The 15,790-nt window shown below is 36.8% G+C and overlaps 1 protein-coding gene across 3 annotated transcripts in view; it reads left to right on the forward strand.

The window, feature by feature from the left end:
* Positions 1-15,790, forward strand: part of Glra2 (glycine receptor alpha 2) — a 220,050-nt gene that overhangs the window by 27,111 nt on the left and 177,149 nt on the right. For all 3 annotated transcript variants that reach the window (XM_040744064.1, XM_005074196.4, XM_040744065.1), the window contains one exon: positions 13,124-13,191. In XM_040744064.1, the coding sequence (XP_040599998.1) occupies positions 13,124-13,191 (68 nt within the window). The remainder of the gene's footprint in view (positions 1-13,123; positions 13,192-15,790) is intronic.

The raw sequence follows: 15,790 nt of genomic DNA on the forward strand, positions 1-15,790 counted from the left end.
TGGGGAAGCACTTGGACTCCAGATTGATGGCTGTGTGGAAAGCATGGGACTCACCCAGACCCCCTGAATGTGGGTGTCAGTGAGGAGGCTTAGGTAATCGATGGGGCCTTGGGTAGTATTTATCCCTGGCGTACAAATAGATATTATGTACCCATGCCACAATATGGGAGACTCTCTCAGCCAGGACTCTTGGGGGAGGGCCTAGGCCCTACCCTGGATGAAATGACAGTCACTTGGGTATCAGACTGGAGATTGGGTGGGGGACTAGGGGACCTAGTGGAGAGGGACAGAGAGGAGGGAGGGAGGGGAAGGAGAGGGAGCTGGGATTGATATGTGAAACAAGATTGTTTCTAACCTAAATAAAAATAAAAAAGAAACACAAAATCAGAAACCATAAGATAGAAGCCAAAGACCATTAATACAAAAATTACCCAAACAAAGAAAAATAAGACAAATAGATACAAAAATACATTGAGTTCATTTTGTGTTGGCCATCTATGCTGTACATGTGGCCTCTTTTTCCCTAAATATATGTTTTTATTTAAGTTAGAAACATGAATGTTTCACATGTCAATCCCAGCTCCCTTTCCCACCCCTCCTCCCTTGTCCCTCCACCAGCCAACCCAGTCCCCCACCCAATCCCTACATCATTCCCCAGGGGGCATGAGTCCCTCCTTGGGGGGGATCTCCAAAGTCTGTCATTTCATCCAGGGCAGGACCTAGGCCCTTCCCCATGTGTCCTGGCTGAGAGAGTATTCCTCCTATTTAGAATGGGCTCCCATAGATCATTCATAAACCATGGTAAACACTGATCTACTACCCAAGGCCCCAGTGATTTCTGTAGGCTCCTCACTGACACTACATTCATGGAGTCTGGATCAGTCCCCTGTTGGCATCTTAGCCATCAGTCTGGGATTCAAGAGCTCTCGCTTATCCGGTCAGCTGTATTTGTGGGTTTCATCATCATGCTTTGACCCCTTTGCTCATCACTCCTCCATCTCTGTCACTAGGTTCCAGGAGTTCAGTTCAGTGTTTAGCTGTGGGTATCTGTCTCTGCTTCTGTCAAGATATCAAAGTTCTAACCATAATATCTACATCTTTTTAATTCATTTAGTTTTTTTATCCCTTGAGCCAACAGGAATGATTCATCTGTTAGACAAAAAAAAATATTTCACAGGAAATTTAACTTCTATATGCAGCATTTAATTTCCATTTCCCTACAAGGGACTCATACCAAAGCGATTGTGATACTTGAAGACATGTTAAATTATTTACAAGAAATAAAATGAAAAATGAAAATGCCATACTTGTCTATTTGTGACAAGAGAGAGAAACATGACATTTTCATCTTGGAATTCAAAGGCTGTTCTTTTTTCGCAAGTAATCTTTCACCCAAAATTGATTTTGGAAAATAACACGGAAAAACTTAGCATTAATGACTAATTGTTTGTGTCATACAAGGTCCTTCTGTTTGTGTCATACAAGGTCCTTCTTTGATGCTTACTTTTAAATAAAATATAGTATAGACATTTAAAAATTATGTAATGTTTCTTGGTAGCTTAAAAAGCTTTGATGAATACAAATATATATTATACATATACACTTATATAAATAAGATTAGTTGAAAGTAACTATGAATAATAATTTGAAGAGAACATGACATATGCTTATGAAAGGATCATTTCACCAAGAAGATAGAACAATTCCCAATGTATGCATTTATATATATGAATAATAATAATTTTCAACAAACATATTTAACTGTGTATTCAATTTTACTCATGTGTATGTGTCTGTGTGTGATGTGCATGTGAATGTGATGATCACAGAGAACAGAAGAGGATGTTGTATCTCCTGGAGTTGGAGTTACAGGTAGCTATGGGCTTCCTGATGTGGGTGCTTGAACCTGAACCCAGGACTTCTCCAAGAGCATCAAGTGCTCTTAAATGATTAGCCACCCCTCTAGCCTCTCTACAAATATGTTTAATCAATACCTCTTTGAAACAACACTAATCTCAATACTATCATTACCACAAAAGTAAACAAAACAGAATGAATAAACATGGGTCTTTAGTTCATGGTTTATTTAGTGACTGGCTCGTTACCTCCTTTGTTAAACTCAAAGACCTGTTGAACTTTTTAATAACATGCACAAGAATTCCAAAGTAGATGAAGGTACGTTAATAGACTTGATGGAAGAAACAAACATTTCTATAACAACAGCATCTCAATGCACTCAATACAGAAAACAGTATACACATAGAGATCAATAAGGAAATAGAGGTGAACAAAAATGTAAACCAGCTCACTATAACAGACTTAATCAAAACACTCTATCAACAGCAGCAGATTACACTTTCCTCAATTGCACCCAGAATATTTTCAGAGATCTAAAGTAAGTTTTAATAAATTTTTAATGTTTGAAATCATTAAAAGTATCTTTTCCAACCAGGGTGGTAGGAATACTAGGAATCATTAATACACAAGAAACCGGAAATTTCACAAGGTGTTAGAAATGAACACATCTTAAACAACCCATGAATCTAAAGACAGATAAACTAAAAAAAAACCCACAATATATCAAATTACAGGGTGCAAGAAAGTGAATGCAGAAGAAATTATAATACAATTGTCCATACTGAAAAGAAAAATCTTAAATTAATAATCTATATTTATACTTCAATGATGAGAAGAAGGGAGAACTAAACCCAAACCCTGAAGATGAATTTAATATTATATTAGAGTACAAAAAACAGAGAATAGAAAAACAGTTGAAGATCAGCAAGACCAAAAGTTGGGTCTGTCAAAGTATCAACAGAAGTAACAAAGTAACAAGCACTTAACTAGGCAGAAGAGGTAAAGATGAGAAAAAAAACTAGGTAAAAATTAAAAATACCAAGAACACACTAATTACCTAACAGACTCCAGATTGACTAGAAAGTCCCAACAGACATATAACAAATAAAAAGATTGAAACACTAATCAAAACTCTCCCAACAAAGGAAACTTCAGGACCAAATGATTTGTCTTTTAAGTTGTATCAAATATTAAAGACTTAACACTACTTCTTTTCAAATTATTCCAAAAAATAGAAAATAAATGACAACATAAAATACTCAAAGAAAAATATATTAATAGAATGAAGAAAAAACTTCATAATGATTTCAGTTGGTGCAGAAAAGGCATTTGTAGAATTCAAAATCATTAATGGATTAAAAAATCAACAAGGAAGTTAGGAACAGAAGGGGACTTCTTTAACTTGGCAAAGGGTATTTATGAAAATCTAGTTAGCAACACAATGTAAATGTGAGCTTTCCCTGGGGAAAAAACTGAAAGATTTTCTGCCATGATCAAGCAAAAGACAATTTGCTACTTCATAACTGCTAGTCAGCATGGTGTCAGAGGATTTATTTTTTTTCACTTTTGCAAATCACAAGATTACATGTTTTTAAATTAGAAACAAGCTTTCTTCACAGTCCACTCCAGTTTTCTCTCCCTCCCATCCTCTCACCTCGTCCCCTGCCCCCGCACAATCCAACCCACCCAAAACCCCACTCACTACCCACTCAACTCTCCAGGGAGGTTGAGGTCCTCCATGGGGGATCTCCAAAGTCTGTCATATCATTCAGGGCAGTGCCTATACCCTGTCCCATGTGTCCAGGCTACCAGAGCATCACTCCATGTGGAATGGTCTCCCAAAGCCCATTTTGATGCCAAGGATAAATACTGATCTAGTACCCAAGGCCCCAAAGATGGCCAAAACTCCTCACTGACACCCAAATTCTGGGGGTTTGGTTCAGTCCCATGCTGGCCTCTCAGCCATCACTCTGGGGTCCACGAGCTCTTCCTTGTTCTGATCAACTGTTTCTATGGGTTTGACTCACCTAGTCATGATGCCTTTGCTCATCACTCCTCCTCACTACAACTGGTTTCCAAGAGTTCAGTTCAGTGTTTAGCTGTGGGTCTCTGCCTCTGCTTCCAACAGCCACTGGATGAAGGTTCTAGAGTGGCAGACAAAGTAGTCTTCAATCTCATTATCGGGGAAGGGCATTTAAAGTAGCCTTTCCACTATTGTTAAGATTGCCAGTTGGTGTCATCCTTGTAGATCTGTGGAAATCTCATTAGTGCCAAATCTCTCCTCAAACCTATGATTACTCCCTCTATTATGGTATCTCTCATCTTGCTCTCCTCTATTCTTCCCCCAACTCAACCTTCCTGCTACCCCCATGCCCTCCTCCCCCCTCCTCTTCTCCCAGCTCCCTCTTTCCTCCCCATGGTCTTAGTCCACTCAGGAAATCCTGTCACATTTCCCCTTCTCTGTGGTACCATGCAAACCTCTCTTAGGGTACTCCCTGATTCCCAGACTCTCTGGGGGTGGTACTGTAGGCTGACACTCCCCTGTGTCATGTCAAAAATCCATATATGAGTGAGTCCATATCATGTTTCTCTTTTTGTGACTGGGTTACCTCACTCAGGATGGTTTCTTCTAGTGCCACCCATTTGCCTGTAAATTTCAAGATTAAACTTTTTTCCCACTGAGTAGTACTCCATTGTGTAAATGTACCCCATTTTCTCTATCCACTCTTCAGTTGAGGAGCATCTAGGTTACTTTCAGATTCTGGCTATTACAAATAATGCTGCTATGAACATAGTGGAACAGATGTCCTTGTATGAATGCACATTTTGGGATATATGCCTAAGAGTAGAATTGCGGGATCTTGTGGTAGACTGATTCCCATTTTCCTGAGGAATCTCCATACTGATTTCTAAAGTGGCTGTACAGGTTGACACTCCCACCAGCATTGGAGGAGTGTTCCCCTTTCTCCACATCCTTTCCAACATAATCTGTCACTGGTGTTTTTGATTTTAGCCATTCTGACAGGAATGAGATAGTATCTCAGAGTTGTTTTGATTTGCATTTCCATAATGGCTAAGAATGATGAGCACTTTCTTAAGTGCCTCTCAGCCATTTTAGACACCTCTGTTGAGAATTCTCTATTTTGTCCTGTATCCCATATTTTAATTGGATCCTTTTGTATTTTGGAAACTTGCTTCCTGAATTCTTTGTAAATTTTGGAGATCAGCCATCTGTCAGATGTGGGGTTAATGAATATTTTTCCCATTCTGTGTGCTGCCTTTTTGTCTTGTTGGCTGTGTCCTTTGCGTTACAGAAGCTTCTCAGTTTCAGGAGGTCCCATTTATTAATTGTTGAACTCAGTGGCTGTGCTAATGGTGTTACCTTCAGGAAGCATTCTCTTGTACCGACCGATTCGTTAGAGAGTACCTCCTTCTTTCTCTATTAACAGGTCCAGAGTGGCTGGATTTATGTTGAGGTCTTTGATACATTTGGACCTAAATTTTGTGCACGGCAATGGATTTGAATCTATCTGCAGTCTTCTACATGCCAGCATCTAGTTATGCCAGCACCATTTGTTGAAGATGCTTTCTTTTTTCCATTGTATACTTTTAGCTTCTTTGTCAAAAATCAGGAGTTCGTAGGTGTGTGGGTTAATATCAGTGTTTTCAATTAGATTCCATTGGTCTACCTGTCTGTTTTTTTTTTTTTTTTTTGCCAATACCAACCAGTTTTCAAGATGCTCAATAATAGAGCTTGAAGCCAGGGATGGTGATGCTTCAGGAAGTTCCTTTATTTTTCAAGGTTGTTTTGGCTATCCTGGGTCTTTTGTTTTTCTATATAAAGTTGAATGTTGTTCTTTCAATGTCTGTGAAGAATTGTGCCAGTATTTTGATGGGGATTGCTTTGAGTCTATAGATTGCGTTTGGCAAGATCGCCATTTTCACTATGTTGATCCTACCTATCCAAAAGCATGGGAGATCTTTCCATTTTCTTTATTTAAAGACTCAAATTTCTTTCTATACAGGTTTTTCAATTGTTTGTTTAGCATTACCCCCAAGATATTTTATGTTGTTTGTGGCTATTGTAAAGGGTAATGCTTCTATGATTTATTTCTAGCCCAATTAGCATATGTATATAACAGGGCTACCAATTTTTTGAGTTAATCTTGTATCCTGACACTTTGCTGAAGGTGTTTATCAGCTCTAGGAGTTCCCTGGTAGAGTTTTTTGGATCACTTATGTAACCTATCATATCATCTACAAATAGTGAACATTTGAGTTCTTCCTTTCCTATTTGTATCCCCTTGATCTCCTTTGTTGTCTTATTGCTCCACCTAGAAATTTGAGGACAATACTGAACAAATATGGAGAGAGTGGAGAGCCTTTTCTTGTTCCTGATTTTAGAGGAATTGTGTTGAGTTTCTCTCCCTTTAGTTTTATGTTGGCTGTTGGTTTGCTATATATTGCATTTATTATGTTCAGGTGTGTTCCTGTTATTTCTAATCTCTCCAGGACCTTTATCTTGAAGGGGTGTTGGATTTTATCAAAGGCTTTTTCAGCATCAAGTATAACGATTATGTAGTTTTACTTTTGCAGTTTGTTTATATGGTGGATTACATTGATAGATTTTCATATGTTGAACCATTCCTGCATCCCTGGTATGAAGACTAATTGATCATGGTGGATCACTTTTCTGGTGTGTCCTTGGATTCAATTTGCTAGTATTTTATTGAGTATTTTTATGTCAGTGTTCATTAGGGATATTGGTCTGTAGTTCTCTTTCTTAGTTATGTCTTAGTGTGGCTTGGGTACCAAGGTAATTGTAGCCTCGTAAAAAGAGTTTGGCAACGAATCTTCTGCTTCTATTGTGTGGAACACTTTGAGGAGTATTGGGATTAGCTCTTGTTTGAATTTTTGGTAGAATTCTGCTCTGAAGCCATCTGGGCCTGTTTTTTTTTTTTTTGGTTGGAAGTTTTAATGAATGCCTCTATTTCATTAGGGATTATAGTACTGTTTAAATTGCTTATCTGTTCTTGATTTGATTTTGGTATGTGATATCTATCCAGAAAATTGTCTATTTCCTCTAAATTTTCAAATTTTGTGGAGTACATGTTCTCAAAATATGTCCTGAAGATTCTCTGGATTTCCTCAGTGTCTGTTGTTATGTCCCCCTTTTCATTCCTGATTTTGTTAATTTACGTGTTCTTTCTCTGACTTTTGGTCAGTTTGGATAAAGTTTTTTCTATCTTGTTGATTTTTCTGAAAGAATTATTTGTTACATTGATTCCTTGTATTGTTTTCTTTCTTTCGACTTCATTCATTTCGGCCTTCAATTTGATTATTTTCTGGTATCTATTCCTCCTGGGTGAGTTTGCTTATTTTTATTCTAGAGTTTTCAGTTGTGCTGTTAATTCTCTATTGTGACTATTCTCCAGTTTCTTCATATGAATAATTAGTGTTATGAAACTTCCTCTTAGTAATGCCTTCAAAGAGTCCCATAAGTTTGGATATGTTGTGTCTTCATTTTCATTGAAGTCTAGGAAGTCTTTAATTTCTTTCTTTATTTCTTCCTTGACCCAGAAATGGTGCAATGCCATGTTGTTCAATTTCCATGAGTTTGTAGGGTGTCTGCAATTTGTGTTGTTGAATTCTAACTTGAAAGCATGGTGGTCTGATAAGATACAGAGGGTTATTCCAATTTTTTGTACCTATTGAGGTCTCCTAGGTTGCTAAGTATGTGGTTGATTTTAGAGACAGTCCCATGTGCCACTGAGAAGGAGGTGTATTCTTTTGTGCTTGTTTGGAATGCTCTATAGATGTCTGTTAAACCTAATTGGGTCATAACTTCTGTTAGTTCCTTTGTTTCTTTGTTCAGTTTCTGTCTTGTGTTCCTGTCTAGTGGTGAGAATGGGGTGATGTTTTATATGTGATTTGAGTTTTAGTAATGTTTCCTTTATGGGTGGGTATGTCTTTGTATTTGGGTCATAGATGCTCAGAATTGAGACTTCTTCCTAATGGATATTTCCTGTGACAAATATCAAATGACCTTCTTCATCTCTTTTAATTGATTTTAGTTTGAAGTCTAATTTTTTAGATATTAGGATAGCTACACCAGCTTGTTTCCTGGTTCCATTTGAATGAAAAATCTTATATCAAACCTTTACTCTGATGTTATGTCTGTCTTTGAAGTTGATATGCATTTCCTGTATGCAGCAGAAGGATGGATTCTGTCTTCCTATCCAATCTGTTAGCCTATGTCTTTTTATAGGCAAATTAAAACCTTTAATGTTGAGGGAGATTAAGGACCATTGAGTATTAATTCTTGTTTGTTTTTGATTTGATGTTGGTGGTATTATTGTTTGTGGATTTACCCTGCTTTTTTTGGCTTTTGGTAAAGTGGGTTTATCTATTGCCTATGTTTTTGTGAGTGTAGTTACCTTCCTTAGGTTAAAGTTTTCCTTCCAGAACTTTCTGTAGGGCTGGCTTAGTGGATATGTAATTTTTAAATTTGTTTTTTTCACGGAACATCTTGTTTTCTCCATCTATAGTGATTGAAAGCTTTGCTGGGTATAGCAGTCTGGGCTATCATCCACGGTCTCTTACTGTTGGTAGAATATCTATTCAGGACCTTTTGGCTTTCATAGTTTCCATGGAGAAGTCAGGTGTAATTCTGATAGGTTTGCCTTTAAATGTTACTTGGCCTTTTCCTTTGCTGCTCTTAATGTTCTTTCTTTATTCTGTATGTTTAGCTTTTAATTATTATGTCGCAAGGGAACGTTTTTGTTGTTCACTCTATTTGGTGTTCTGTAGGCATCTTGTACTTTCATTGGCATGTCTTCTTTAGGTTGTGAAAATTTTCTTCTATGATTTTGTTGAGTTGTTTTCTGCACCTTTTAGTTGGGTTTCTTCTATCCCTATTATTCTTAGATCTGACCTTTTCACGGTGTCTCATATTTCCTGGATATTTTGTGTTAGGGATTTGTTGGACTTAAGATTTTCTTTGTTAAATGAATATATTTCTCCTAGTGAAACTTCAACCCCTGAGATTCTCTCTTCCGATTGTGGTATTCTGTTGGTTATGCTTGCATGTGTAGTTCCTCATAGTTTACTATCCTTTTCTAATTCCAGCATTACTTCAGATTGTGTTTTTTGGTACTGTATCTATTTCAGCTTTCAAACCTTGCACTGTTTGAATTGTTTATTCCAATTTCTTGTTTGTCTTTTATTCCATTTCTTTAAAGGATTTTCTCCTTTCCTGTTGGTCTCTATCATCTTCATGAAGATGTTTTTAAGGTCGTTCTCTTCTATTTCAACTGTGTTGGGATGTTCCGGTGTTGCTGGTATAGAGTCCCCAGACTCTGGTGGTGTTATATTGGCTTTTCTATTGTTGAATATGTTCTCATATTGTCATCTTCCCATCCCTTCTTCCAATAGGTACAGGTGAGGTCTCTTCCTTTACTGATAGGTATGAATCCAAGGTTCTCTTCCGGTGGGTGCAAGCAGGTCCAATACTCTGATATGTCTCACAGTGGGTGCAGGTGGGTATGAAGCACTCCCTCTCCTCTGCCCTGAGTGAGGGCGGGAGTAGACCACATTCACAGCAAAATCCTGGTTGCTTGGTCCTCAGGGGAGAGTCAACCTGGCTGCAATCCCCAGACCAGGAGATCCCAGAAAGGAATAGAGAAAGGAACTCGGCCAGAGTTGGGGGCCACAGCTTGTGTCTTCCCTCTGCCCTGAGTGGGGGTGGGAGTATACCTGCACTCTTAGCAGTGCTCCTGGTTGCTTGGTCCTCAGGGGCAAGTCAACTTGGCTGCAGTTCCCAGTCTAGAAGATCCCAGAGAGAGCAAGAGGAAGGAAACCGTGTTGGAGTTTTTATCAATAGCAACTAAATAAGAAAAATAAAAATATGGTATCCCAGTTCAAAATGAAGAAGTAAAATTATTTCCATTCACAAAGGGTAATGTTGGATATACAGAAAACCTTCCAAGCACCTGATTGAAAGCTACTAGAACTAATGCATTCAGCAAAATTGCAACATGAAGATCAACACACACAAAAAACAGGTTCTTTATTCTGTAGGATTCTATGGAAATATTTTAAAGGGAAAGTAAGACACAAGCAGGGGTAGGTGTGACTCATCATTTGGTAACACGCTTTTCTTGTTAGTATTAGAACTTACATTCCTGCTCCCAGTACTAGTGTAAAATCATGTGCCGTGGCACACATACACTTGCCATTCCAGGCATGCATGAACTTGTAATTCCAGCAATGCTGAGGTGGGAGGCAGAAATGTGTGAACCCCTGGTAGCTTTTTAGTCAGTCTAGCCTTACCAAGTAAATTTCAAGGCCAATGGGACAATCCAAATACAATAAGAGAAATGTGTGTAAGGAATGACACTCAAGACTGTTCTATGCTTGCATCTTCACATACATACTTACTTATACCCTACTCACAAAAGTCCATTTTCAATAAAATTTAATAAAGTAAAATTGTTATGCATGAGTTAAATCAAGAACATGAAGGTTTTTACACTGGAAACTACAAAGTGCTGCTGATATAAATTAAGGAACGAATAAATAAATGCAATGGCATCTCATGTACATCAGTATACAAATGTAATATTTCAACAACATTAATACTGCCCAGTGTGATCTACAGAGTCAAGGAAATGCCTTTCAAGTGAATTGGGGCAAGAATGCTAAATCTCTTAGGAAGAAGAAAAAAGAGTAACAGAGGAATGTAAGTGAGAGGAAAAGGAGGGAGTTAAGAAGAGAAAATGAGGACTGGAGAGAAGACTCTGCCACCAAATCAAAATTATAAGAAGAGGAAATGAGAACAAGAAAGGAAAGAATTTGTGGAAGAGAATAATTAGAAAACCAGGGTAGTTATACTATGTTTTCTACCTGATTCTCATTCAACTCATTGTTAAATGTCATTCTCTTGCAATAAATTAATCAGAGAGGTCAAAGTTTTCTTTCAACATGTTACAGATCACAGTAATTTCATTGATGATCACATCTAGGTGCATGTTCTTGACAATCAAAATGTATAATGAGATTATTGGACTAAAACACAAAATGAGTTGGTACTTAGTAGGATAACTCTTAAAAGCAAATTTCAAAAAAATCCTTCAACATAAAAAATTGTGGATTAAATGTTAGTATTTAGGTACCTCATATCATGAGGAAAGAAACCAATTAGGACTAATGCCCATTGACTTCAGGAAATTTCCTCTTGTAGTTAAGAAAAGAATCCTTAAAGTCTGGCAGTTTCTGCTAGTTAAATATGTTATGACCTTGAGAAAATCAATTTATGTCAGGGTTCTGTAGAGGAAAAGAAACGATAAAATGGATAAATACTAAGAGAGAATTATTACATTGGCTACACTACAAAGTTAGCGTAATCCAACAATACCTATCACACACCAGAGAGCCTGAAAATATAGTAGTTTTTCAGTTCATGAAGCTGAGTGCTTCAACAGTTGCTCTGGCACTGACAGCCTGAAGGATTTCTGGAGAGCCACTGGTCTTAATTCCATCTTGGAAGCATGAGGAATCTGCACATCATATCAATGAAGGAACCAGCAGAAGCAGCAATAGTATAGATAATTTAGTGAACAATGTGTGTGTACATGATCATGAATGTAGGTATACATGCATGTGTTTCCTTGCATCTTGAGGACAGAGGATAAGCTCAGGTGTTATTCTTCAAGCCCACTTTTGTTGAGACAGGGCTCTCACTGACATGCCACTCAAAAAGTAGGTCAGAACTAGTTGCCAATACACATGGATTTTTTAAAATGTGGTTCCTGGGCATTGAATTTGAGTCCTCAGACACACAACCTATCTCTCCAGCCCTCTAAACTTGATGATGTTGATGTGCTTAGGATATGATAGCTTAAAGAGTATTTTAGGTTTCAGAAACACACACACACACTGTCACTTATCAAGAAAAACAAAACAAATGATAGTATGGCTCAACATTCTAAATATTTCCAAGCCAATCAACCAGACACATAGATAATTTATAACACTTTGACAACCAAGGTTTAAATTTTCAAGTCTGTCTTTAAAATGTTATACAAGTATAAAGTGAGTTTGATGAGCATTTTAGAATGGCTTTACACTTTTTTGACGTTCCTGTTCTCTCATCATTTGTTTTCTACTTTGCTTTATAAAAATTCATAAACTGTAACCAATAAGTTGATCTAAAAGGAAACATTTCTTTGTGACAAAAGGGGAAAAACAAACACACACAAATTCTTATGACTTGTCCCTCCCTGTCTAATTTGTTTCTTACTAGCAGATTGAAATATAATTGTGTGGCCAAAGAAGAGAAAGACTAATTTTTTTCCTTACCAGTTTGTGAGGAAGGCCTCATGCCAAAGTTGTCTTCATTCACAGCTTAGTAGCTGATTAGGTACTGAGCCAACTAGGGTGTTGCTTGTACTCAAATGATGAGAATTTGTCAAGTAAAGAGGAATACATGTCTGCAGAGGAAAACAGTGAGTGGATTGATGGTCTGTAGCAGAATATTCCTATCTCATAAATTATTGGGGTGAATGCCTACAGAGTCAATGAATATATTCCCAGAAAAACACAAGGCAGAGAATCATCAGACAGTGACTTACTTGGTGACAAAAGGCAAGAAGAAGGATAGTGGTAGTCTAGGCCTGCATCTCTGGAGAGAAGAATAGACAATGCGGCACTCCCTGTTTAACACTGAATCTACTCTGACAACAATAGTGATATTCAGTGACATTTCTGCCTGTGGTTGTGTCTTAATGCAAGTTTGTTTAGTTTGTTTTGTATTTTTGCATATTTTTTTCACTGAGTCAAAGGGTATAAAGAAGAAAAGGGATAAATTCAGAGGCATTTTAAGTAAATAGAGATAATCCATGTCTACCTGAACTCCTAAATTCAGCCCTATGTTGACCCCATGATCAAATGTCTAAAACACTGACGATTTAAAGAATAAAGAGAAGCAGTCAACCAAATAGATATTGTCACATAAACTCATGCTGATGAATTCAGTGAAATGATTTTACCTTATATTTTCCAAATTCAAAACTCTTTGGAGGTAAGTTGCCATTGCTTAATTGTCATTATCGAAATACTAGTGGGAAGTTATCATGCACTTCTGGGCATTTTTTTCTTTGCATTCTCATAATCATTTTCATTTTATTTACATCTCTAACCACAGATGTTGATGGAGCTGTAATATTGCTTCAATGTCTATTTGCAATTTTTTTATTGCATTCTGCAGGTCCTCCAGTAAACGTTACTTGCAATATTTTTATCAACAGTTTTGGATCAGTCACAGAAACCACCATGGTAAGTGCTACAGTGCCACTGGCAAGAGAAAAACGTGACTCAATTATGATATGAACACAACCTGTCAAATTTTCTATTGTTCAACTTACAGGGCCTCCTGTAAATGTTACCTGCAACATATTTATCAACAGCTTTGGGTCAGTAGCAGAAACTACAATGGTGAGTGGGACTGAACATTGAAGCCATCGTGTGAAGAAGTGAGATATGGGATCACAGCACTTTTGCATATTTATGTGACATTTACTGAGTGCCAATTTCTAACGTCACTACCCTCTAAAAACAGACATTTATGCACCTTCACTTCAGAAACTCATTCGTCCAGGAGCTGCAACTTAAAACCCAATGACATTTTACCTGTTATCCCAGAACAATGTTGTAAACACATAATTTTTAATTTTGGCAGAATGAATGGAAATAAACATGATGTGTATTTAGGAGTTTTAAAGTATCTACATTTCGAATATTTCATGCGTATGAATTTCAAAGTTTGACACATGCTTGGCATTTCGAGTCTTTTACATATCATGAAAGCTGGGACATCAAGCTTGTCTGTTGCACATTTATGATATCACAGAAGGAAATGATTAATAAGAACATGCATATACATTCCCATGTTCACATATGCATACATAATTTTATTGTCAAAAGGAAGCATTATTAAGATCACAGAAATTACAAAAAATGAGAATACCTTTAGAAAACATAAAGGCATTAAAATACTCATTAAAGATAGGTGATGAAAACACATTTCATATATGAGAAGCAGATTCAGGTGCTATACAATGTGCTATGATGGCTTCATGCCAGTGATCCGTACCATTAGATCATTAACTAACCCCCTCCACCCCGCATAGCTCTAGGTTAAGTATGGAGATTACAAATGGGGTATGATAGTTCCTTGTTTTTCACATTGTTTATTTAGTCAGTTTCTTGCTTTTAGTTTACATAGTTATTAAATCATATAGCCAATATATTGGATGAGACCAAAATAAAATAATAGTTTAATTTGACCAAGTATTATAGTAGCTGAAATCTACAAAACTTAAGAGGTAAAAAATGAACATATGATTCCATTGAGAAGTGAGAAATGTGAATTTTCTCTTTTAGACTTCTAAGATCATGTTTAATGAATTACAGTACTTTGTGGTATTTTCAATACTAGGAAGGAATAATTTTACCTTTGCTAGTCAATTTTATTGGCAAAACTTAAAATATAATGTGCACCTAGTACTCATTTTAACATTGCTCTGAAACAGCATTGTCCAGCAATAATATTTAGCAAGATATGAAGTACATTAAGAATTTCACCTAGCTGGGCATTTGTGGTGCACATCTTCAATCCCAGCACTTGGGAGGCAGAGGTAGGCAAATCTCTGTGATTTCAAGGCCACACTGGTATCCACAGCAATTTCCAGGACAGCCTCCAAAGCAATACAGAGAAACCCTGTCTTGAAAACCAAAACAGAAAGGAAGAAAGAAAGAAAGAAAAAAGAAAGAAGAATTTCATCTAAATAATAGTTTTGACAGGGTTATAAATCATGCATAAGAAACTCTCAGCATGAAAAGCGTAACCAAACTCTGGTCTTGACGCTCAGTTACTGTCTCTTATACTATTACTTTTACCTTCAAAATAAGGACAACGTTTCCAGTAGCCCACTGTCACCAGCTTTACACGATGGCATTCAATGACCATATTTGCACGACCTAATGCTGATTGCATTAATAGACACCTAAGTCGCCTTGATTAAATCTCCCCATTGCATTTTACTCCCAATCAAAAATGTAAATATGGACCTTTTCAGTGATCATTAATACAAGAAGATAAACATTTAAGGAGATGGAAACAGAAGCCGTGGATACCCAATTTTCCTTAGTCTTTAAGACTTGCAGAGCTGTTTAGCAAATGAACCGCTTAGGTGATTCCAGGACACTTAGTAAGTGTCCTTTGTCATGTTTCCTATGGAAAAAGGAAACTGTTGCTCAAAGGTATTATCAGCAGCGTGTCTATCTGCTGTGTAAGATAGGTCAAATTGCATGTTAAGAGTGTTGCTTCTTTTATCTCACTTATTATATTTTTGTGTAATAATAAGCTTCTTTTGGTTTTGAAAATACATACATGTTGTTTTTTCATGGCTTTGGTGTGAAACAACAACAAAAAATGTTTTATAAAAATTTTATCTTGTTTATGTCCAAGAAGAAATTCTCATATCACCTAGGATAGGAATTGGCAAATGGATGTGGACACACTCCAATCAAACTTTACTTGAAAAAATAGACTTGATCAAATTAGTATGTAAATCAGTGATATTTCAATGTCCTCAAATTTTGACTCATAAAATTTCTCAAACATTAAATGAAACATCAACTAATTACCATTGAAATCAGAAAATTTCACTTCTATGGATATCAGTAAAGTAGTAGAGTTGTTTTAAAGTGATAATAGTTTTTCTTTCTCTGCAATTTTTAGAACTATTTTTTCCAAGAATGCTTCTAAACTGAGTTTCTGATCATGTTTATTGTACTCTCTTGCTTTACACCTCATTCTCTTACAGTGACTGAAGTAGCATTATTGAAAGATTTAGTTTTGGTCTATTGTTTC

Source organism: Mesocricetus auratus, unplaced genomic scaffold (assembly GCF_017639785.1).
Source record: "Mesocricetus auratus isolate SY011 unplaced genomic scaffold, BCM_Maur_2.0 Super-Scaffold_100003, whole genome shotgun sequence".
In the NCBI taxonomy this organism is placed as follows: domain Eukaryota; kingdom Metazoa; phylum Chordata; class Mammalia; order Rodentia; family Cricetidae; genus Mesocricetus; species Mesocricetus auratus.